This window comes from Poromitra crassiceps (assembly GCF_964638095.1).
Source record: "Poromitra crassiceps genome assembly, chromosome: 12".
NCBI classification, from domain to species: domain Eukaryota; kingdom Metazoa; phylum Chordata; class Actinopteri; order Beryciformes; family Melamphaidae; genus Poromitra; species Poromitra crassiceps.
In genome coordinates, this window is record NC_139632.1 from 26,925,426 (window position 1) to 26,951,265 (window position 25,840).

Consider the following 25,840-nt stretch of genomic DNA (forward strand, 5'->3'; position numbering starts at 1 on the left):
ATCAGTAAGAAGTGTCTATCTTAGTAGCTCGCACCTTTACTATCAGTAAGAAGTGTCTATCTTAGTAGCTCGCACCTTTACTATCAGTAAGATGTGTCTATCTTAGTAGCTTGCACCTTTACTATCAGTAAGATGTGTCTATCTTAGTAGCTCGCACCTTTACTATCAGTAAGATGTGTCTATCTTAGTAGCTCGCACCTTTACTATCAGTAAGAAGTGTCTATCTTAGTAGCTCGCACTAGGGTTGTGCGATGTCACCTAAATAACCATCGCGATGGTTCCACAGTGAAACATCGCGATGGATGATGGCATCGTCATTGACGGCGGGTGTGGTTAATTAATGATTTATGAAGTCCATGCGGTGCCGTTTGGCTGCGCCACTGCAATGTACGTTCAGGTTTACAACAGGACAGCTGAGCTCTACATGTCATGAGAGACCAGCGGGCTTGGATAGGCTACTACTACAGCACAGAGCCAGGCGATTCAAACAGTAGGCTATCACTACCAGCAATATTGAAAGGCGCAAAATAATCAAATGTTAACGTTACAGATCGTGACCAACAACGTGTGTGTGTTTAATTTAACTAGCTCGCAGAAAAGGGGCAGAATTACTGGCGGCTAACGTTAGATTTGTGTAGGCTCAGTTTTTAACCTAACATTAGGTTACGTTAAGGAGAGATAGAAACACAGCAGCAGGCAGCTTACGTAGTATGTAATGGAGAGACTTCTGGAAACAGGCGAGTTCACAGTTGAAGACTTGTAACATTACTCACATTGGGTTGAAAACAAGAAAGAACGTGAAGTTTCTTCTTTCTTAACATTTTCACAACACAACCAACTTCTGCTTATCTTCTCTCCCTCTCCGCTTTACCGCTTCTCTGAACTGGGGATAAGGTACGCTTTGCCGCTTGTTTAATGCCGCTCGTGCGTCCCCTGTGTGTCGCGGTTGAGTGGAGTTAGCCTTTTTTATTATTAAATCTGCCAAATTTGAATTTGAACAGATAATCACGATGGTCGGATGTAGAAGGGTCAGAGGTCGATGGGGGTCGGCCCATCGACGATTGTCGATGCCATCGTCCATAGTGCCAACCCTAGCTTGCACCTTTACTATCAGTAAGAAGTGTCTAGCTATCTTAGTAGCTCACACCTTTACTATCAGTAAGAAGTGTCTATCTTAGTAGCTCACACCTTTACTATCAGTAAGAAGTGTCTATCTTAGTAGCTCGTGTCTATCTTACTAGCTCGCACCTTTACTATCAGCTTACTTACTACCACATTAACGATGACGCTGCGTGCTATATACAATAATTTCAGGACTGTCTGTATGTCTCTCCTTCGCCGATCTCGAGAACCGAGAAATGAGCATGGTCACCTCTCCCCTGAAGTGTTGTGAGAGAGAGAGCCTGGTGATGTGGGGTTTAGTGCTGACCTAGCAAGCTAACATGAACTAAGAGATCATGAGTTCCAAAACTCCACACAAACATATAAACACAAAACTGCCCCTTGTTAGCTCAATATAGGTGTAACTAAGATATTCGATTAAAAAATATTTTTTCCACCCACAGATTTAGCTACTACATCAATGAACTTCACTTAGCTAATTGCTCCCTGCTAACTTGAGCTCCTGTTGCCAAGTCTCGCAGGAGTGTTGCTGAGACAAGTCTTGAACAAGTTTAATTTTCTCCTGATCTGTCTGTCTGAAAAATGCTATTTTAGTGTCAGAATGTTCAGACGATATATGGCTTCGGAAAATGGGCGAATATTTACTTTGATGACTATGGGGGAGAAAGAATCTGTCTGAGTTCATGCCTCCCATTGACTCCAATAGACTCAGGACTGCCACAAGTCTCCTAAGTGGGCGTGGCCATGGAAAACCCACGTGACACAAATACAGGAAGTGACTTGAAGTTGGTGTGTCTTGCTTTGATATCCCATCGTCTTTTGCTTCGTTTAGCAGTGTCACACAGTGTACCTTTAAGAAGGAAATAGAATAAGAGTTCAGGAGAAGGAAGATATTTTTTCTTTATTCTAATATTATACTGATTCCACAGGGACTGACTGTGTCTGAGCTTCCCTATAATGAGTTTATAATGACCTTTTAATTCTCTCACACACACACACACACACACCCACACACACACACACACACACACACACACACATACACACAAGCACGCACACACGCATGCACGCACGCACACACATACATACAATGTCCGAGTTGCTGTCCATGGTTCTGAATCTGTCGACACCTGCTGGTCTGGACACTGGCTTCAGTTTTTTATTGATTTTAAACAGTTATTAACAGCTTATTAGTTGAGATTCAACAAACAGATTCTGTTTGCTTCCCATTCCACACACCTACACCGAGGGCTGTAATATGTTCATGAATTATGACATATCTACTCTTATAATCTGTTGAACATCTGTTGAACAGTTGCATTAGTTGAATGTGAACTACTGTAAATACTGTAGACTCTCTGTTGGCAGACTATCCAAATAAAGTGTTACTTAGTAGTGTAGTTGTAGTAGTAGTGGGACTGGTAATTAAAAAGGTGACGTCTGACCTAGTGATCTTTATGAGGCAAACTATTCATACTATATGATACAAACTGAATAGGCTGATAAAAGTTAATATGCTGAATTGATGATGAGGATCAGTATCTGCAGATAGTCTAATCTGAGTTTGATTTCTCTGGTTTATTCCTTTTCTGCAGCCTCTCCCAGCATGCACTGGGTGAAGTCAAGTCCCATGGGGCCTGGCAGATTATTTAAGACACATATCCATCGTAGCTAGTAGCTACATTATCATCATGTCTCTTTTTTTCCAGATTTTTCTTTAGTGTTTCCTATTTTCAACCTCTGACAATGAATCAAATGAAACAAGCTGCAAAGAGAAAACTACTCTGTAGCCAAACACCAAGATGTTTAATGTGTAGCCTATATCTTATTTCTGTATGTAGGTAATGTACAGTATGGAGTTTTCCATTCCAGGCTTGTGTCTCTGCTCTGACTGACGACCTGGCCAGCTGGCGGCTAATAGGAGAGCATTGACTTTCTTTTCCTTTTTCCTTTCCTCCATGTTCAATCGTCAATCAAAAAATACAAATCGCCAAGGGGGGGGGGGGGGGGGGGTACTATATATGGGTATAGACCAAATCATCAAATATTTAAATATTTAAAATGTTCTACTGTTTTATAGGCTATATTCTTCAGACCACATGTGTCTGATTTCAATGTTGGATTGTTGTATGGCTGGTTTATTATATTTTCCATAGAAGATACAAAGATTAAAAATAAAATGGCCTGAAAAATAAGCAATAAAAAAAACAGCAGATTGTGTGTGTGTGTGTGTGTGTGTGTGTGTGTGTGTGTGTGTGTGTGTGTGTGTGTGTGTGTGTGTGTGTGTGTGTGTGTGTGTGTGTGTGTGTGCGTGTGTGTGAAGGGCTGTGATTGGTTAGCCTAGGTAAACCCAGCCACCACGTGACCTGCTCTCTCAGTTCCCAGTCACTATATACTATATTACTATATTATTACATATATATATTATAGTATTACTATTACTATATTACTATATATACCATAGTGACTGAGAACAGGTCTGAGAGCAGGTCACGTGGGGGATGGGTTTACCCAGGCTAGTGATTGGTGGAGCGGGTCAGAGAGGCGGGCAGAGAGAGAGAGAGAGAGAGGCGGACATCAGTTAGCAGACGAGAGAGTGAGAGAGAGAGAGAGAGAGAGAGAGAGAGAGAGAGAGTGAGAGTGAGTGAGAGGCGGACATCAGTTAGCAGCCCTGCCCGGGACAGACACCCCAGTAGCCGGCAGGGCTTACCTCTTCATCCCGGTGGTGTGACCGGTCCCGGTGCCGCTGGTCTTCAGGCTGACTGATCCAGGACTCCCCGGAGGCGTAATAACAGAGATAGGCTATTAATACGCGGTGCAGAGAGGATGGGGGAGGCTGCACTGAGCTGAGCGGGTCTGCGCTGTGGGTTTGGGTTTCAGGCCTGATGGAAGCTGCGACACATCTGGACCCGCTCCATCCTCATCGTCTCCCCACTGCAGCTGGACTGTAGGCTGGACCCGCCCGGACCGGATCAGAGCCGGCGTCGTGCCAACGTAGGTTACTTTATCCGTGATGGGAAGTGTAACGTTTAGGTTATCCCCTGGCCGCGGGAGCGCGCATAGCCTACATTAAACTGAATGCAGCATTGTAAACAATATTTTGTGCCTGAAATCCACTTTTCCATTTAGGGCTGGGCAATAGGCTATCAATAGCCTATATCGACGATATCGTGATGAAGTCTTAAATTTTGGATAGGCCTATTAGTCACCAGGCTGCAGTAAAAGTGATGTTATTTTTCTGAGCTGTTCTATTATTTTCCTTTACGCACTTGGTCATTATATCCACATTACTGATGATTAGCCTAGCCTATTTACATCTATAGCCTATATATGTGTGTGTGTGTGTGTGTGTGTGTGTGTGTGTGTGTGTGTGTGTGTGTGTGTGTGTGTGTGTGTGTGTGTGTGTGTGTGTGTGTGTGTGTGTGTGTGTGTGTGTGTGTGTGTGTGTGTGTGTGTGTGTGTGTGTGAATATATAGGCTATATATATATATATATACATATATAGCCTATATATAGTATATATATAATCCACTGTGTAAATATTTTGAGAAAACACCAATATTGTTGTAATATCGATATCGAGGTATACAGTAGGCTATAGATGGTCAAAAATATTGTGATATTTATTTTTTCCATATTGCCCAGCCCTACATGTGTCTTTGACTAACAACTGATCATTTAGCCCACTTCATAGAGAATACAGCGATATTGTGTAAATTAAATGATTAAATAAAAACAATTGTAACGTGGGGGTTCGTTAGGTGGTCGGATAAATCACTTTGGGTTAATAGTAAACAGGCAGACGGAGACGGATGATTCAATTCGGCAGCTTTACTTAACTCCACACTTCACATGTCACAATACACTCTCTCACTTCCGTGTTCCCACCCAAAACATGTCTGCACGGAACCAATCAGAATCAAGGAGACCTTCTAGTCATGTAAATGTGAGTTAACCACAAAGAGGTAGATTAATTACACAATCATCATAATAATCATCATTTAGTGCTTTTCAGAACACAAAGCCATTAAGGTACTTGTCTTAGTCCCCCTCTATAAGCACAGATTATGCCCTACCATCACATCTTTTCTTTTGTATATTTCAGGTCATAATATCCATGGTGAATATGGAGAAGTTACCAGCAGACACCATGGGGGCTTCTGCAGCCTGGAGGGTCCTGTTTGCATTCTGATAGAAACAAGATCAAGATCTGAGAGTTTCAAGAACCAGGTCTTGGCTACAGGATCTGGATCCTCCTCCGCTCTGTTCACCTGGCTTCACCCACAGGGATCTGTAGCAAGAGCTGCTCTGTTCTCTGGTCCTCCTTTGGTCCTGTTCACATCTGATCTGACCTAGTCCTGATCTGGTTCTGATCCTGGTCTGGCCCGGCCCAGGTCTGGTCCTGATTCTGTCCTGTTTGATCCCATCTGAACTGGTCTGGTCTGTACTGGTCTGGTTCTGTCATTATGCCGACCTCGAGGCCCGGCTCGGAGCCGGTGGACTTCTGGGTGGACGGATCCCGACGGGACGCCACGGTGGAGGAGTTCTACAGCATGGGCTCTGAACTGGGCAGGTAGGTCTATACTGGTCTGACAGAGTCCTGCTGGTCTGGCACAGTCCTACTGGTCTGACTACTAGACTGTAGAGCTGAACAGGAAGAAGAAGAAGAAAGAAATTACAATATCAACTTCTGGAGTTTTCAAATCGCAGAGGCTGCAATTAATTGCTGGTTTGGGCTATGAGACTTCCGCTGATGTTTCTCCAAGAATAACTTTATTGTGGAGACTGACATAATATATCTTTAGCACCTCAATTCCTAGTCTGCATCATAGTGAGCAGGGTCAAGCTGATATGAGTTATATGAGATTGAGTTGTTTAAGAGAGAGAAAACATCAGTGCCTTTCTAGAAATATGATAGAGTTGTATTTGTGTTGCTGGATTTATCTTCCAGTCTGTCAGCTGTCTGTTTAAAGCCTGACAAACAACAAATGGCGGCCGTGTATGGATTAATACATATTATCATGTCAGTAGTAGCCTAGTAGTAGTAGGCTACTACTAGTAGTCAGTGTTGGGCAAGTTACTTTCAAAATGTAATATACTACATATTACTAGTTACTTTCATTTGAAAGTAATAAGTTACTTTACAAAATCACTGTCTGTGTAGAGTAACTCGTTACTTATTACACTACTTTTGCATTACTTTCACTAAAATAACAGCAGTAGCAGAATGACATCGCCGACCTGGAACCATCCTGAAAAATAATTTCAATCGTCTAGAAGTCAGTGTAAACCATCCAAAATTCTAATTGTCATTCTTTTCCTTTGTTATTGTCATCTATAGTGGTTATTTGCATAAAAACACACAGTTTGATTAGGAAATGATTGTATCTTTACTTAAATATGCGCTCTGATTTTTTTTAAGTAACTCAATTTGTAACTTGAGTTACTTGACAAAGTAACTGGTATCATATTACTAAGATCCTATAAGTAATAAGTTATATTACTGAGTTACTGCTAAAAGTAATATATTACATGTAATATGTTACTTTTGTAATGAGTTACCCCCAACAATGCTAGTAGTACTGTAACAGTAACAGTTTGGCATTAGCCAAAGTTAGCTAGCTGTTTATGTTTTTGGAGTCACAAACACAGACACTTGAGGTTTTATTTCGGGTAAAGCATGAGGAGAGTTTTTATATGGTTCAGCTCGGGGAATATGAAGTGCTTAGAATGTGGGGATCATTTCCCCCCAGTATGACAACGTTATGTTGCCCAGCTGAGCAGCTTGGAGCATGGCTGCAAGCAGCTGAGATGCCCTACTGCCAGGCCCCGGTTCAGATCTCCCAAAACGAAAATAATTTATTTTGATAAACTGACCTCATAGTCGGAATCTACATGATCACCAATAAAAAAAAAAAGTTAAAGTCCCCCTCCAGTGTATTTGGTCACTTTTAAGATATTTCATAATGTTTCCGAGTCATGCCCTGACAATGTTGATCAGCCACACTGTTTGCCAAATGTTTTTTGACAAATAAATACATTTTGTGCTCAAGTTGCGAAAATGGAACAATGACGTACGACTCAATGGAAAGCTATAGTCATACATAATGACAACTGGATTCTGACTGAGGGCGAGCTGGCATGTTACCTAGCTAGCTAGCTGTTAGCTATGTTAGCTTATTTAGCCCGCTGCCTGCTGGCTGTAACCATGTTCGTTGGGCTGAAAACACCACTGAGTGACCAAAACAATGGTTCGTTAACAATTTTGAGTCACGCTCTTTCCAATAAGCCCATCAGTTTTGAAATCTGTGGCTATTCCTTGTAGCTAAGCTATGGAGGAATACTGTTTACGGTGTAATTTGCACTGTTTTTCCACACGTATCTCCTTGGTGTATAGCACAGAATAAGATGACGTGCGATTATACAGCAGGCGATCATAGAACATTAGAATGTTTGAAATAGAACACTAACCGTTATACAGGTGGAAAAACTTACTGGAGGGGGGCTTTAAAGTGCCATATTTACAGAGCTAGAGCCAAAAAGAAACTTGGAAATTTGCGAGAGAAACACACACGTTCCCACCTGCGTGAGTAGGGCGTAAGCAAATGTTGTTTTTTTCGCGTTGGTGTGAACGCAGTTAGCCTACAACAAGAATGTTTGTGCGTCTCTCGTTCCTCTGTGGAAACAGATTCACTGTCTGTCTGAAGCCACCAGAGTTCCCTCTGTTACCAGGTGTCCTGTTGCTATGGAGACCAGCCCGGAAACAAGGAAATGAGTTCTGTGTGTGTGTGTGTGTGTGTGTGTGTGTGTGTGTGTGTGTGTGTGTGTGTGTGTGAGAGAGAGAGAGAGGGAGGGAGGGAGGGGGGGTCTGTATTTTACTGGGACAGATGGAGAAAACAAATCCATCTGAAAAGCACCCCCCCCCCCCCCCCACACACACACACACACACTCTTTGTGTTTCCAGCAGCCCGTATGGGTCAGTCAGCTGTTTGATCAGCCAGGTTTCCCTCCGTGTGTTTTGGTCACTACACTGCACACGCTAGCACATATTAGCCTGTGTTAGCACACTCTCACACTATCATGCAATAGCCTCATATAAGCACACTTTGCCATACTAGCACACAGATGCATTAGCAAGATTAAAAAAAGACTGTAGTACGCTTTAGTGCTGGCTAATCTTCCAAGAGTCCACATTAAAATGTGAGCATACATAAATCATAATAATACAACACATAATTGCTGACACACACATAGCATATACAATACATAGGCCTACACACATAACCTACATACTATACATTACTGTAGGCTAAGATATGTACCTAGTACTACCTACATACATGCTACACATAGCCTATAGACCGAATCACCGTGACGTTGTGTTAACAACAACAGTATACTTTCGGATAGACACCTACAGATTGATTTGAATTGTGGAGATATCCCAATCTTGTTTACATTTTCTGTTGTCATTGTCAGCCGTAATTGTAATGTTAAAGATATATACTCTAGTTCAACATGGTGGCCCGACCTATCTGACATTTGGTTGTGTTTATTTTATGCCTACTGTGTTGATAAACTAAATCTCCCCAACAGTGACATCTCACCGCTGTTCGCATGAGCTGCTAGTTTTGGGTGAACTCAAGCTGTCATTGTTTTTATTCTATGGCTCAACAGGTAAATTAGCTCTCCAAACTAACATGAGTGAAAGTGTTAATTAATGAGATATGAAGGCATCCTGCATTTTAGACTGAAGCATTTTCTCTTTATCTCAGTTGTTCCCGCTCCGCTCCATTAAACTGTATGTGTGCAGGCGTGGTCTACCCAGACGTTATTGTAAACAACATTGTGATTCGGTCTATACTCATCTACTGTACATGTGATCACATAAATAATACCATTAGGCTACTCTACAAACATACTGACAATGTAAACACACTTTAGCATGATTTAGCCAAATTTAGCACACACACACACACACACACACACACACACACACACACACACACACACACACACACACACACACACACACACACACACACACACACACACTTGTCACACACACACACACACACTTGTCACACACACACACACACACACACACACACACACACACACACACACACAATTGTATCTAAGGCCCACAGTAACCAAACTTTGCACATACTGTAGGTCTAGGTATGCTAGAATGACAGTGTTTTATGTCCAGCTGTTTCAAGACTTGAGCAAACACACGGGACATAAAGTTTGAACCTTGACCCTAACCCTGAATCACTTTTGGGAGACCAGACAATGAAAAAAACATAGTCAGAGTCTTCACAATAACAGGAGCTGTAATGTTGCGCAGTGGGATCACTTCTGGAAAGCGAGTAGATGCACACATGATCAACAGCAAAAATGTATTGCCAGCCTTCGTTTGTGGCTTTTGCCCGCTACTTGGCATGTGGTTTCATTCAGATAAATTGAGCTGAGAGGTCAACGAACCCCTTTGAAGTAGTTTTCCCTCTCCCAAATTTAACCTACGTTTGGAGCGTTACCTAGCCCCCTTCCTGACAAGCGAGCATATTATGCTTGGTACCAATGGATGCCGTGGGTCTTCTAGTTTCTTCTGATAACAGGATCTCCACTGTAGCTTTAACAATGACCCTGCTACAGCCATTTGATTACCCGCGAAAATAGGGAGTGTTGGCAGACCAGGCCGCGACCCACAGTTTGGGAAACACTGAATAAGCGTTTCAGCTATATTTAGAATCAGGAGAGACCATATAACATTTCAATCAGACCAAAACTTCTAAATTAAAAAATAATTCTAAATATAGCTGAATTGCTTGTAAAACTATTTTTATCAGTATTTGAATGTCTATAGCAAAAATGGTAATGTCTGTCTCTGTCTGTCTGTCTGTATGATTGTCTGTATGATTGTCTGTCTGTCTGTCTGTCTGTCTGTCTGTCTGCCTGATTGTCTGTCTGTCTTTCTGCTCCACAGAGGAGCGACATCCATCGTGTTTCGCTGTGAGGAGAAACAGACGCAGAAGCCGTTCGCTGCCAAAGTCCTGAAGAAAACGGTCAGTATACATCCAAGAGTCTGACCTGATATCATCTACCAGCTAAACTGACTGATGGCTGACTACATATGCCTTGCACCATGATGTCACATGGGTTCCATCTTGTCATCTTGGGTCCCGAATTCAAAAGACAACATCAAGCTGGCTCCATAGACTCCTATTATAAAGGTTGGAAAAAAGTATAAACTGTAATTTCTGTAAAAGTACAAAAGATACAGTATCAAAAAGCTCAATTAAAAGGATAAAGTACTATAAGTGGTGACCCGGTTAAAGTTTGAATGGAGTTTGTAGTACAAAGTATGAAAGAGTAGTTAGCAAAGAGGTCGTAGGTCCCTTTCCACCAATATTGCGGGATCTCTGTGTGAAAGGGGCTATTGTCAGTTCAGAGGTCGCAGGTCATAACACTGTCAGTTCAGAGGTCGCAGGTCATCACGCTGTCCGTTCAGAGGTCGTAGGTCATAACACTGTCCCTTGAGAGGATATTAGGTCCTGATGCTTTTTTTAGATCAGATTTTCAGAGAAATGTCTGGTGAGTTTTGTTTGATCTTTATTCTTCATTACATAAAGGAGGCCTTTAACAAGCAGATTGTGTTGGAGCAACATAGGGTGTGTTACCACATAGCGAAACCGGGTTGTGTTTGGGGTTGTAGTGCCTACTGTAATATAGCTTGGTACATAATGGATCAGGTTTAGGCTTTTTCCCTTTGTAACAGAATCGGGGGAGACAGATAAAAGTTTGCAGGTCATCTGCGTCTCTGTCCTGTCTCACGGCCAGGTGTGTAACTGACCCACCCAGCCACCATGGCATGACCCGCCCAGGTACCGTGACACGACTGTGACAGGCTCGGTGCTGGGCTCTCCAGGACAGATGGGGACTTGGACTTACAGTGACTTGAGACTTGAATTGGACTAGCTCAAAGACTTCAGACTCTAATTGGATTAGCAAAAAATGACATGTGAGCATGTCCGCTCTCCGGTCAACCAGCTACCGTGCACCGACGGGAGTATAAGGCTGGGCTTATACTCGCCGTGGCTCGCCACCTGGTTCAGCTTCCGTTCGCATCTGTTTCTAACTTCGATCCATATCCAAACCCTAACCCCAACTCTAATTCTAACCCCAACTCTAACCCTAACCCTAACCCCAACTAAGTGGCTTTCCTTGCCTAACCCTGAGCTCTGCCCTGCATGAGGCGGTGTCTTGAGGCAGCGTGAAGCTCTCACACTTGGCTGAAGCAGAACGGGACAGGGTCACGGTGGCTGGGTGGGTCAGTTACACGCCTGGCTGTGAGACATCTACTGAGCTGGGGCCAGCAGGGGCGTTTCTAGGGAGTGGCCAGAGGTGGTACTGGCCACCCCTGAAATCGAATTGGCCACCCGAGGTGCCACCCGAAAATCCTGAATGTGCTGTCATCTGTGGCCAACACACTGTCTTTCAGAAGCTGTAGTGGTCTCATTTTTAAAGCTAGACTGAAGATATACTGATAGCATATTAAAATAGAAGACCTAAGGCATCCATTGCTACCACATGATTCTAGCTGGTTGGGAAGGGGGCTAAATAATGCTCCAAAGTGTGCGTGAGTGCGCGCGCGCGTGCGTGCGTGCGCCTGCGTGCATGCGTACGTGTGTGGTCTCTGGACAGGCAGCACAGCTCCAGTTTTCACTGTTCATTTAACATTGTTTCTATCACAGATCGACAAGAAAATAGTCCGGACTGAAATCGGCGTCCTGCTGCGCCTTTCCCATCCAAACATCGTAAGTGACTGAACTTCTTAATACCAGAATGTACAACACTTTAGACCTTTATTATCATGATTATTATGATTATATATTATGCTGATATCAATGTTTTCCCTTAGATCCGACTGAAGGAGATTTTTGAGACGGAGACTGACATCGCTCTGGTGCTGGAGCTGGTGACAGGAGGAGAACTGTTCGACAGGTACACACACACACGCACACACCCACACACACACACACACACGCAACCCGTGACCTACTGAATCGTGAGTGACCATAAAACATTTCATTGGAGCAAAAACAACAAGGGCAAATTCGGCCCAGGACCACGTGTGTCGTGTGGTAATTTGTGTTATTTCTTGTCTCATGATGAAAGCAAAGATACAACAGGGTGAAATAAAGGATACATCCCCACAAGTCGCCTATAATACCATGTGTGTGTGCGCGCGTCCAAAAAAAGGGCAAATTAATGGTCCAATCCGTAAGTTTGGGGGGAAAATAAATGTTCACAGAGTCACAATGTTTTTTATTACCAATGAGTGAATGCTCCGTTACGTAACTTAAAAAATGAGCCCAGCCGCGTCTCTCTGTCTTCACCCATTCCAAAGATATCGCTGGAGAATTCTGCTCCTCACGGGTAGAGATTTGCCGGAAAATGTGGCGGATGTGACGTTTTGCACGTTCACGAGCCTGCCTCTAGTGGCTCCAGCCGGAAATACAACACCAACAAGAAGAAGATATCCCAACAAGAAGAAGATAGCATATCAAGGATCAGATTTGGGCACCCTGGTCTTAACAGTACACTTAAGATCATTGGTAAACATGAGACTGGTATGTGGGAAAATTGTAATAATGCAGGAAACAGTAGAACACGTAATGATTGATTGTCATTATTACCAACATGAAAGACAGATCCTCAAGAACAGACTGGAGAATGATCACATCAAGCTGGAATTAAAATAATTTTTGCAATTGAACTCAGGGAATGGGGGATATAGGGCTATATTTTCATTTTTAGAGGAAACTGGATTAAGTAGGAGAATATAGCCTAGTGTCTTAGAAGTCCATTCTGATCCACACTCCATTTCAGAAGGTGGCGGTAATGCACCAAAAGCTGTTTGCCAACTGCCATAAAACACTAGAAGAAGAAGAAGAAGAAGAAGAAGAAGAAGAAGAAGAAGAAGAAGAAGAAGAAGAAGAAGAAATACACCAATGAAGAAGAACAGCTGGCACTGTGAGACCAGAGCAATCTAGTAAGAGAGTGGCGTCAGCGGAGGACCAAAATGCGTGACTCACTAGCCAATGAATAGCCAGGAACGAGGCTCGCGCTACTTTTGAATGCTAAAATAAAGCTGATAGTGTACAATTTGATTCTTTAAATGTCTGACCCTTTCAAAGTACATCACAAACTGTCCATTTTGCTGCAACTCGACAGCGCTGCTTAATCCAGAACCTTACTTCTGGGAACTCTTGAGAGTAAAAAAAACTGGTCCATTGGAGTGAACGGAGATGCCTCTTCTATATACATGGCTCTGTGTGAGACTAGCTAGTTATTAATGCAGTCAATGAATGTCAGTAACCAACACTGACCTAACAAATATGGACAAAGCTATCCCATTCATTTTGGTCTCCTGTATGGAGTTGATTCATTGGCCGTCACCATCTTGATTTTTCGTCAGCAGAGTGGGAAGGTCCTTCCGCAGCTCACGTGAGATGGGGGTTTCCCAGAGCAGCAGCTCTGCCTGCTATTGGTCCGTGATCGGTAAGCTGCGTGATCACTGGACAGGCGATCTGTCAATCACCCCCTTTTCTATCATCTATTTTACTCCAAACGGGCGAGTTATATAAGATATGACCCCCCCACAGTTGTTATGAAAAGGTGGAATTAGCTATATAGACCAAAATTGTGTTGACCGATAATTTATCGGTCCGATAAATATCCCTAATCGTAATGTTTGCAAATGATGTGGCGGCCCACTTGCAATACCTTTGTGGGCTTGCGGCCCACCAGTGGGCCCTGGCCCACAGGTTGGGAATGGTCCAGTCTGCAGTATGTATGTGAAGCTGACTGGCTGTGCAACTGTGTTTCAGGATCGTGGAGCGAGGGTACTACAGCGAGAGAGACGCTGCTCATGTCATCAAGCAGATCCTGGAGGCTGTGGCGGTAAGAAGGAGTTTGCACTCTGATTGGTTCAGGGCTTCTGTCTCCACTCTGAGCTTCAGGAAACTGAAGCCGCTTCCTGTTTGTTCTGAGTGCTAGCTGGGCCGACCAGCAGCTCTGAGCTGACTGACAGCTGCAGCTAATCATGATTGGCTTGACATGATTGGCTGTGATGTTCAGCAGTAAATGACTAGGTCCTGGAGCACCAGGGGCTCGGTGTGGAGGGGAAAGGTTCCAGAACATCTCAAGACAACAAGCACATTGGAGGCACGGGACCGTTTCAACTTGACAACATCCATCCATCCATCTTCAATCACTTATCTGGGATCGCATCGTGGAGGTAGCAGTTCCAGCAACTTGACAACATAAACATTCTAAATTGCCCCTAGCTTACTTCCTGTTGCAGTGCAAGGACCCTATAAATGAAGGATAAGACATCACTCACGTCACAGCGTTCGAATTCTGCATTGGGGCCGGTTCCATTGAAGTGAATGGGGCGGGCATGGAAAGTCCCACTAAAACCATCATATCTGTGTTGAGGTGCTGATTAAAGAAAACATATTACGTGATGTTGACTGATGCCCCGTTCGATCATGATGATGTAGTTAGCTGTAGTAGTTGATGTAGTTAGCTAATCTAGCTCTATTTTGGACCAAACAGGGGCTTGAGTTGAGCTATATGCAACTGTGGGACAGAGCCATGATCACAAACGCACACGTTCACATAAGAACAGGGTTCAGACGGCCATGAAATTCCTGAAAAAGTTATGGAATTTGAAAAACTGTTTTCCATGCCTGGAATTTAGTGTTTTGTAAAAGTTTTGGAATTTACAGTTTTTTGCTAGTTCTTTTATTTTATTTTATTTGATAAAAATCCCAAAATATGTCTAACGTTACGCAAAATACATTCTTTGTATTACTAATTTAAAATCTACGATTCTACGACGCTTCAATAGTATCTCGTGATACACATTGGGGCATGCAGCTGAGCTAGTTGGCGTGTGGCAGGATAGGAAAAAAGTTAGCATAGTAAGAGAAGGCAAGTGCAGCTGGCAGCTTGTTTTTCAGTCTGTAAAAATTAGAAATATAATACATTACAATACACATTACAATACACTTTTGACGTTGGCAACATGGTTGTATTGTTTCACCTGGTGGGAAGTTTGATAATAATAATAATAATAGCCATGCCAAAGGGAAAAAGCATCTCGACAACATCAAGGCGGCTCAGCAGACAGCACATATTTCCCGCCTGCTGTAGCCACTGCACTGGCAGGTGATAACACTTCCACCAGCACGGCAAACATCGGTAAGGTTACAGCTGTGAGGCAACTTCAACTGACTCTCAACCAATCCATTGCTGCTTCAAATGATCTCCTATCGGCTGAAGTGATGCAGGCACTGAAGACGATGGACTCTCATTTGTACAGCTTGTGTGCTCCTGTATTATACAAATGTGGCAATTTCAATAATATGGTGTATTGTTTCACTTGGTGGGAAGTTTGATAATATAATAATAATAATAATAATAATAATAATAATAATAAGGATAATAATAATAATAAATTTGATTTAAAAGTGCCTTTCTCAACCTCAAGTACACTGTACAATATAAAAAAAATGCAAGAAAAAGCAGAGTTAAGTACCCAAAAAGAATAAAAAGGGACTAAAAAACAGTTATGGAATAGTGCTACTCTGAACCCTGGCCCTGCTGAGGAAAGGCAAGTCTGAAAAGATGCATTTTTAGTCTGTTCTTGAACATGTTGATGAGTCAGAGTCACGGATGGAAAGTGGGAGGGAGTTCCAGAGCTTGGGAGCAGCAGCAGAGAACGCTCAGGTCACCGAAGGTGGATCTTTTGATGCGGGGGATGGAGAGAAATCCAGTGTCAGAGAGGAACGGAGTCCACGTGAGGGGGTGTATGGGTGGAGTAGGTCAGTGAGGTATGAGGGGGCCAGACCGTGCAGGGATTTATCGGTGAGGAGGAGGACCTTGAAGGTTATTAGGTTAGTTTTATGGGAAGCCAGTGACGTTGCTGCAAGGTGTGGGTGATGTGTTGCCAGGGTTTGGTCCAGGTGAGGATACTGGCAGCGGTGTTCTGTACATATTGGAGCTGGGCAAGGGTCTTGGCTGGAAGGAACCCTGTACAGAACTCCATTGCAGTGGTCCAAACGTGAAGTGACAAAGCCGTGAGCGACGGAGACTTGATATGTTTTTGAGGTGGAAAGAATGGGAGATGGTGCCAAAGGCAGCTGAGAGATTAAGGATGACTAGGATGCTGACATAAAAAAAACCATCAGCCAACATCACATAATGTGTTTTCTTTAATCTGGTGGAAGCATTCTTCAATCAAATGTGAAATGACACAGATATGATGGTTTATAGCGGGAGTTACCCTGCCCGCGCCATTCACTTCAATAGAACTGGCCCCAATTAAAAATTCCAACACTATGATGTGGGTGATGTCTCTTCCTTCTTTATAGTTTCCTTGGTTGCTGTATGCTAATAAGGTAGCTGACATGAAATAAAGTAGAGTCCAAACTCGCGTTTGAACAGTCTGCTGGCTTTGAAGGTAGCAGCAGACCCCAGGTCAGCATGCTGTCACTGCTGCTGAGGCTGAGCAGCTTAACACTACACACATCTGTGTGGGGAATACAGCTGTACTGTAATCCCAGGTTACAGGCAGAGATTTAGCATGCACATACAGTACATATACGCACACACGTGCGCACGCACGCACGCACACACACACACACACACACACACACACACACACACACACACGGTAGAAGAGCTGTATACTTCTATATATATTTCTGTGCGTGGTAGATGCAGGTCATCTGTTGTCAGTCAGGGATACCACAGAGGCAGATGTGTGTGTGTGTGTGTGTGTGTGTGTGTGTGTGTGTGTGTGTGTGTGTGTGCGTGTGTGTGTGTGTGTGTGTGTGCGCGTGTGTGTGTGTGTGTGTGTGTGTGTGTGTGTGTGTGTGTGTGTGTGTGCGTGCGTGCGTGCATGCGTGTGTCTGTGTGTGTCTGTGTGTGTGTGTGTGTGTGTGTGTGTGTGTGTGTGTGTGTGTGTGTGTGTGTGCGCGCATGCGTGCGTGTGTGTAATCCTCTCAGAGAGCTGTCATGGCAGTGTTTTTCTCTCTGGGTTTAATAATCTGTGGAGCAGCAGGATGGAAGCTCCTCTTATGTAAGCTGCTGCAGCTGCATGCATACTGCTGTTACATCAGCAACACCAGTAAGACCAGTAAGACTAAGAGCACTGCTGTTACATCACAACACCAGTAAGACAAGTCCGACCAGTCAGACCAGTACACCACCACACTGACTATTCTGATTCACCATTCTGACAAATCGCAGTGTTCTTTGAGTCATGGTTCTCTGTGGAACCCTTGAAGAACCTGTCTTCTTCAGTGTGGACCAGCCTTGTTTCTGAGCTCATTCGGTCTCCCAGGCTTCTCCTCTCCTTTCTTTTTTCCCTTTTATTATCTAGTTGAAAAAAACAACAACATCTGTCCTGTCTCCTGGTAACGGCATTAGCTCTCCCTGACTCCCCCTCGTCAGGTCGGTGAGTCAAGACAGCCCCCCCCCCCCCCCCCACACACACACACACACCCACACACACACACGCACACACACACACACACACACACACACACACACACACACACACACACACACACACGCACACAGCCGACAGAGTGGAGACCAGGCTAATGGAGAGTGATGGTGTGATTAACGAGCTGCCTCGGTGGGTGCAGTGATTCTGTGGAGAGCCAGGTTCGAAAGGTCCCCGCCGTGGCTCCATCAGAGCTAATACAGTGCAGGTAACGGCCAAGCTGAGCGCCTGGCCGTGTGTGTGCAGGCGCACACGTGTGTGTGTGTGTGTGTGTGTGTGTGTGTGTGTGTGTGTGTGTGTGTGTGTGTGTGTGTGCGTGCATGCGTGCGCGCGTGTGCGTGCGTGCGTGTGTGTGTGTGCAGGTAATGGCTGTGCTGAGTGCCTGACTGATATTCTGTTCTGTTCTGTCAGTCTGGTGTGGTGGACACCAGGCAGTTTGATTGATTACAGATTGATGGTAGAATCGATCGAGCCCGTCTAGCGTCTAGCGAGGGTGTGAAATAGTGTGTTACGGTCCACTGCTGCCTGTCAGTCAGTCAGTCAGTCAGTCAGACCCCACAGGGGAACATGGAAGTCTCCCCCAGGAGATATTCCTCAATAATCCTCAAACACCCACTTCCCAGGGTCCTATGTTCCTAGATTTAGATTTAGATTTAGATTTACCAGTACATAACACATACTGGGAACATGAGTAAGGGCCCTATTCCCCAGTTCTAGATACAGTACGTGCTCCTATGTTCCAAAGGCCCTATGTTACCAGGGTCCTAAATATTTTGAACTTGAAACGGGTCAAATTTGACACAGTATGTTGAACTGGGGAACGCAGTATATTGAACTGGGGAACACAGTATATTGAACTGGGGAACACAGTATGTTGAACTGGAGAACACAGGACCTTGTGAACATACAGTAGGACTCTGGGAAGAGATACGCTGCCTTAAAAGCCCACTATTCAGCAGGGACAGCAGTTCGGTTCAAGCTAGGTTTGACACCAGAAAGGCTGGATTTAAAAAAGGATGACAAACAAGTAAATTTTAAAACAATTTAATTACACGCAGCATGTATTATAAATGGGGGGGGGGGGGATATAAATAGTGTAGATATAGACAAGTAAATGGGCTGTAACACCATTATTCTCATTTAAAGTTGGTGCAGTTATAAAGGGAGAAAAGCCCTTCTCCATGGTCCTGGTTGGAAGGAGCACCTGTCTGGGGTCTAGGTTCAGAGAGCAGCAGGTCATGCTGGGAGCTGGAGGATGAGGCCATCTGTCAGCTCAGAGTTTGGATCATCACCTCTTGTTCTCCGTTCCTTGGTTCCGGCCACAGACCCCCCCCCCCCCCCCCCTCTCTCTCTCTCTCCTGTTGGCTTGTAGTTGGATCCTGTTGGATCATGATGATCCGGCCACATATTCCCCCCCCTCTCTCTCCCTCTCTCTCCCTCTCACATGCTTTACCTCCTCAAATCTACTGTCTTTCCCTCAATCACAATTACACTCTCAGAGGGCTCCATTATGCCCACTTTAACAAATACATAACATGATACCCCCCCCCCCCCCACATTAGACCTTCAATGAGAACCTGAAAAGAATGACTTTTTGTCCCAGAGTCCTGACAAATATTTGTAAAACACTAAAATGACCCGTGGTTTTCAACATTCTACCAGACTTTCGCTGCTTTCACCACAATTAAAATGATAATAGTATTATATTTGTTTTCAACACTTACATAGACATTTATCATGTTCTGTCCAGCTCGTCTCTCCAGTTTTGGTTGATTTTTGGAGACAAAACATGATTTTTGGTTTGCAGAGGTGCTGGCCGTGGTGCTGAAAGGTGCACTGAAATAATCATCCCCCATCCAGATGAAAATGCCTATGGTGCATACAGATGCACAGGCATGTGCGCGGGAGCGGGCATAAGCATGTGGTAAACTCCTCCTTCACACCATACGCCAAAGCCATGCTAAAGCCACGCTGAAGCCACGCAGTTTCATTTCAGCGTCCTTGTTAACAGGCAAGACCGTTCACACCACCCGCATGCCATGCCACGCTCAAGCCATGCTGAAGCTGCACTGAAGCGATAGCTCAGGATTTTGTTCCATTTTCCAAGCATGCAGCGCGCTGAAACCGAGCTGCCAGGCATGAAGTCAATGCAAGTTGTGGGCGGGGGCAAGGCGCACCTAGCGAGGCGCTGAGGAAAAGAGAGTGCTTCATGTGTGATCGGTTATGTGTGACACTCAGCGTGGCTTTAGCGTGGCTTTGGCATATGGTGTGAACAAAGGCTAAGGGTCTCAGTTTTGGGTTTTAAAATGTGATCACCCTACAGACAGGGTGTCACTGTCTGGTTTAGACTGAGACGATTACGGTCGTTTAGAACAGTTCTTTAACCTTTCGGTGTGTGTGTGTGCGTGTGCGTGTGTGTGTGTGTGTGTGTGTGTGTGTGTGTGTGTGTGTGTGTGTGTGTGTGTGTGTGTGTGTGTGTGTGTGTGTGTGTGTGTGTGTGTGTGTGTGTGTGTGTGTGTGTGTGTGTGTGTGTGTTACTTGTTTGTGTTGCAGTATTTACATGAGAACGGAGTTGTGCACCGTGACCTGAAACCAGAGAACCTGCTGTACGCTGACCTGTCGCTGGACGCTCCGCTAAAAATAGGTAACAACAACTACTCATTACTGCCCCCACACGTCTGTATAGATTACAACTAGATGAAACATTCTTGATCCTTGTGGGGAAACTGGGTTATCATAGCAGCAGAGAGCAGGGTATGGATAAGAATAACAAATTCCGCAGTTAGTCCCCAAACGGGACTAGCAAAACCGAGAGACTGTATTACTGTCAGTCACGAGCCTGCATGTTACTGTATGCCAGCCTTTCTCGGAGGCGGGATGGGGGTTGGAGGGTGCATTGAGCTTGACTTGAGAGTGGCAGTATCAAGCCTGCAACCCCATTCTGAAGAGATGTGCAGTGCAAAATGGGCTGATTGCAGCCACTCATGCGTTTTTGTTTTACATCAAAGGTCCCACTAATACACTTATTTTTTGTTACCCAGGAAACTTTTAGATCGCACTCTCAACCCGTTCTGTTTCTCCACGGCTGCCGTCTCTTTCTTATCCCTCCCTTCTCACATACAGTAGCTGCCCAGGTCCGGTGTCAGGCCAGCCAAAACAAAATGGAAACTTCCAGTTAAAACTTTCAAAATAATTGCATTACGTCATTTGGCGCTTTTTTCCAAAGCAACTTACAATATCACATTTTGTCAACAGTAGAGACATCAGCTTTGCAACACAATCTATGACAGCTACAACATTTTGAAGGAATAGAGTAGCACCTGTAGAAAGTAGATTGAGAAGGATTTTTTTTATTTTATTTTTAGAAAGAGAGGGATGTTAGTTCAAGATGGGCCCAGGTGGAGCCTGAAAAGGTGTGTTTTTAGTCTTTGCCGAAAGATGGGCAGTGATGCTCGTTCCACCATTGTGGTGCCAGGGATCAGAAGATTCACAATCTGATGTGTGTCATCTGCATTGACACACAGCCAAGCTAGAGGAGAGGAGGAACACAGACAAAACACACAGACAGACGCACAGAGTGACGCATAGACATACATGGCCGAAAACATGACACCGATCAGGGACCAATGTGACTGTGTGAACTGTTTCCCTGGACACAAAGTAATGGTCATATGTGATCATTTGGGATATTCACATGTGTTTGTGAACAGGGTTTGTGGCGAACTCAGGCCACTGGCAGTGTGGCTTAGGTGCAGTGCGGAGCATGTGCTCTTTGCCTAGCTGCTGTTTGATTAGCTCCGCCTCCTGCATCGACACACAGCCAAGCTAGAGGAGAGGAGGAACACACAGACAGACACACAGACGCACAGATATACATATGGGGTGCGTCGTAATAATGATAATGAAGACCCATTCTCCTCTCTTACCAGCTGACTTTGGCCTGTCCAAAATTATTGATGACCAAGTCACCATGAAGACTGTCTGTGGCACTCCGGGATACTGTGGTGAGTGGCTGCACATTTAACAGGTGGGCTAGATAGTACTGTATGCTAGCTGTATTAGCAGTCCAGTCTTAATTTTGTTGAGTAAAACTAAAACTAGACTAAAACTACCCTTTTTCACTGACCAAAACTACAGTTGACTAAAACTGACCAAAAGAAAGTTGTGATGACAAAAACTATGAGGAAATCTATTTACATTTTCGTCAACGAATAAAAACTAGACGGAAATGAGTTACATCTGTGTCTGTATTGCAAATTCAAACCTTAATACCATTCCATAATGACAGATTAATAGATCTTTCCAATGAATTTGGAAATTCTAGAGAAACCTTTAAATAATGCATTACACATCATTATACATCTACTGTAGATTTAGTCGACTAAAATCTTATGATATTTAGTGAACTAAAACTAGACTGAAACAAACATTTCAGATGACTGAAATATGACTAAAACTAAATGGCATTTTAGTCAAAAGACCTCAGACTAACACTAGATCAAAATTGACTGTCAAAATGAACACTGTAGCAGTCGCAGATGGTGTAGCTGTACTAGCAGTAGTAGATAGTAGCTGTCTTTCAGTACCTGTGTTGTTGTGATGCAGTAGCAGGCAGTCTATAGCCTTCCTCTGCTCTCTGGGATTTGACCTGACTCTGAGCCAGAGGGTCTGTGAGCCATCTGCCTGTTCTCCCTGCAGCCCCGGAGATCCTGCGGGGAAATGCCTACGGGTCCGAGGTGGACATGTGGTCGGTGGGCGTCATCCTCTACATCCTGTGAGTCCATTACCACACGCACACATGCGTGCGCGCGCGCGCGTAACCGAATGAATGTGAATCCTTGTGAGTCTCGAGTGGTAGCGAGAAGGTTGGTTAAACTCACTCCCCCAGTATGAAGGCACGTTAATCAGCTCTGCCAAGGGAGCTGGATCTCTTGGTGCAGTTGTTAGCGTGTCCGTCCCACAAGCCGAAGGTCAGCAGTTCGAATCCACCCCTGGGCAAGCCCCTTAACGTGGGTTGCTGCAATTACCCCCAACACAACGCCGTTACACGTGCACACACACACACACACACACACACACATAGTCACACTCATTTCTCATTTCAAGTATGGATTTAACATCTTGATGTTGTGGGTTTGAAGCATCGACTGTATAGGTTTGAAGGCTTCCTCCCGTCTGATGACATCCATTAAGAGCCATTATGAGATAATGAGAAACATTGCATCCTGTTTTCCCCACAGTCGGGTTTGTTATGGTGTCACAGTCTCCATATTGTAGCCCGGCGGTTCCCAACCTTTTCTGACTCACGACCCACTTGAAAATCTCAAACATGTTTGTGGCCCACATCCGACCGTAAACAGTACGGAGGTAAAATCCATCAGCATCACACAGAAACCAGACACTAAAAGTGAGGGGCTGACTCTGCAGTAGGCTAACAGTGAAAGTACATCAAAACAGTAATTCTTCTGCATTCTCTAACTGTGTGAACTTCTTTGAAATGAAATAATAATAAAGTTTAAGCTATAATTTGCTGAGGACCCCTGGAACCACCTCAAGATATATATATAAAATAATCACCTCAGGCAGCATCATGACCAAAGTTCCTCTGAGGTGATGATAGTTTGGTCACCTGCAACCAGAGGTGGAAGTCAAGTACAAGTACTTGAGTAGTTTCTTTGAGGATTTGTACTTTTAAGTATTTTTATAATACTATACTTTTACTCTTACTTGAGTCATTTTAATAATAGATATTCTACTTGAGTACTTTTTAAATGTACACTGAGTAAATGAGTAAATTCAGATTTTAGTTTTGCACACCGCACTATGAAGATAGCACCGTAGCATTGGGACTGCTCGCTAACAGGTCCAGAATCACTTCTGCATTTAGGGCGCCCAAACTGGTGGCTCGTGCCAATTGAAATAGACAGGTGTGGACGATCATTGTAATGATCCCCGACCCCAACATCACATTAGTTCAGAAATATCAGTTTCATTTGACACTGCTGATAGCCATAGCTAAAGGATGGATGTGATTGTGATATTGCTGCTTGCAGCTCTAGCTCGTCTGACAAAGGAGAATCACCAAACTGAGCATCCCTGGCTGCATCTGAACCAGCTGTTTAGTATGAGAGACAAGACAGACAAAGACATGCTGGATGTGTGAAATGTATTAGGGTACATTATAAAAAAAAATAAAAAAATAAAGTAATGCAAATGTACTCTTTTACTTGAGTACTTTTAAATAGGCCACCATAGCTCAGGGAGGGTTTAGTAGATTGACTGATCAGAAGTGAGATCCATAGCTGAGGACATGAGGGATCTGTGAGCTTCCTCCTGTCTGCTAGCACAGTGTGATGCTAAGCTAATGACACGCCTGCGTGCTGTTTCAGGCTCTGTGGGTTCGAGCCCTTCTTCGACCCGAGGGGGGATCAGTACATGTACAGCCGCATCCTCAACTGTGACTATGAGTTTGTCTCCCCCTGGTGGGACGAGGTCTCCCTCAACGCCAAGGACCTGGTGAGTTCCTGCACTGAAATTAAGGAATGGCTGACAGAGGCTCCATACGGTACAGTATGTGCCGGGTCAGAGAAACTAGAATCCTCTTATTAGAACACGGCCACTACCACACCATTCACAAACAGTTGAGGGTCTGTACTCCTACATAGCCTACAGGTGTTATGAACAATAGAAACATCTGTAAACTACAGTAACAGCCACCACAATATTTGCAGCATCATAGTACAAGTGGCAAAACATAAGTATCATTAAACAAGGATATTTGTCATAACAATGCTGCACAGAAGTATGGGCTGAAACTGTTATTTACAATATTCAACATACTCTGTTAGCGAGATGAACATATGAACACATTAGTAGATTATAGGCAAACATTTAGTTGCTCAAAACCAACTGCAGTACCTTGTATGCCCACAAGCTAATAATCTGAACTAATAGAATTTTCCCATTAGAAATACTCAGAAAACAAATTGAGTGAAATAGATAAAGATATACAGGCTACTGGACACAGCGTGAACTCAGTCTCTGTCTCCAGGTCAGTAAGCTGATCGTCTTGGATCCTCAAAAGCGCCTCAGCGTGCAGGAGGCCCTGCAGCACCCCTGGGTGCTGGGCAAGGCCGCCCGCTTCTCCCACATGGACACCACCCAGAGGAAACTGCAGGAGTTCAATGCTCGGCGCAAACTTAAGGTGAGGAACGCTAACTAAGGAGCACTCTGTTGGGTTAGCGTAGCGTCATTCTCAGCAAAGGCTCCGCCCCTAGAGCAACAGACGGGAGGGTTAGGGTTAGAACTGACAGCTCCATCATAACTTTACCATAATAACCCTGTAGATGTTGTGAAATGCGGACGCTGCTCTGCACACCATGGAGAGCAGCCATGTTGGTTTTTATAGTTTGTGTGTGTGTGTGCCCTCCCCCCCCCCTTCCCAGGCTGCCATGAAGGCTGTAGTTGCCACCAGTCGGATGCACGAGTGCTCGAGGCGTCGCACCGATAGCTGTGAGATGCCTGGCTCAGGAACATCCAGGCAGAGCAGCATGCAGCAGGACCCGCCCCCCGAGCCCTCAGGCCACGCCCCCTTGAGCGAGGAGGGCCTGCCCCCGATCCAGGGGGATGAATCGGAGCGTCCGGACCGGTGTATCCTCGGCCCCTCCCCTCCCCGCAGCCCCAAACCCCCGCCTGCAGGCCCCACCCCCACCAGGCCTCCGCTCAAACCCGACGGGCCACGGCAGCTGTCCGTCATCCCCAAACCCTCAGCGGTCCAATCCCGGCCGCAGAAGAGCCGCTCGTTCGTAGAGCCCACCTCCACGGGCGGGGCCTCCCCCGTGTTAGCCGCACCTCCCAGTCCCAAAAGCCTCAGCAATGGCTTCCCGCTGGGGGTGGAGCCTGACGCTAAGACCGCCCACTGCCAGTGATCGCCCGGGGAGCGGGAAGCAGAGAGGGGCCACTCCACTCTGTTTCCAAGGACCGAAGAGCAGAACTTGTCGAGACTCTGATCCAAACATCTGATGTTTATTTGGACCAAACTGCACCCGAACCAAAAGTATCGCCCTGAGATCAAGTTGAACATTTTGTGGGAGGAGCTTCTGTAGCAGCTCAGCCAGGATACTGATGCTACG

At 44.7% G+C, this 25,840-nt stretch overlaps 1 protein-coding gene across 1 annotated transcript; it reads left to right on the plus strand.

The window, feature by feature from the left end:
- Positions 1–5,588: 5,588 nt before the first annotated feature.
- On the plus strand, positions 5,589–25,636 carry LOC310786274 (calcium/calmodulin-dependent protein kinase type IV; the record flags this gene model as incomplete). The annotated part of the gene is made up of 11 exons (XM_083647435.1): positions 5,589–5,695; positions 10,113–10,191; positions 11,881–11,943; positions 12,048–12,130; positions 14,020–14,092; positions 20,262–20,352; positions 21,638–21,712; positions 22,407–22,482; positions 24,098–24,224; positions 24,760–24,912; positions 25,154–25,636. The coding sequence occupies 11 exons, from the start codon at positions 5,589–5,591 to the stop codon at positions 25,634–25,636; spliced, it is 1,410 nt and encodes a 469-aa protein (XP_083503561.1).
- Positions 25,637–25,840: the final 204 nt, after the last annotated feature.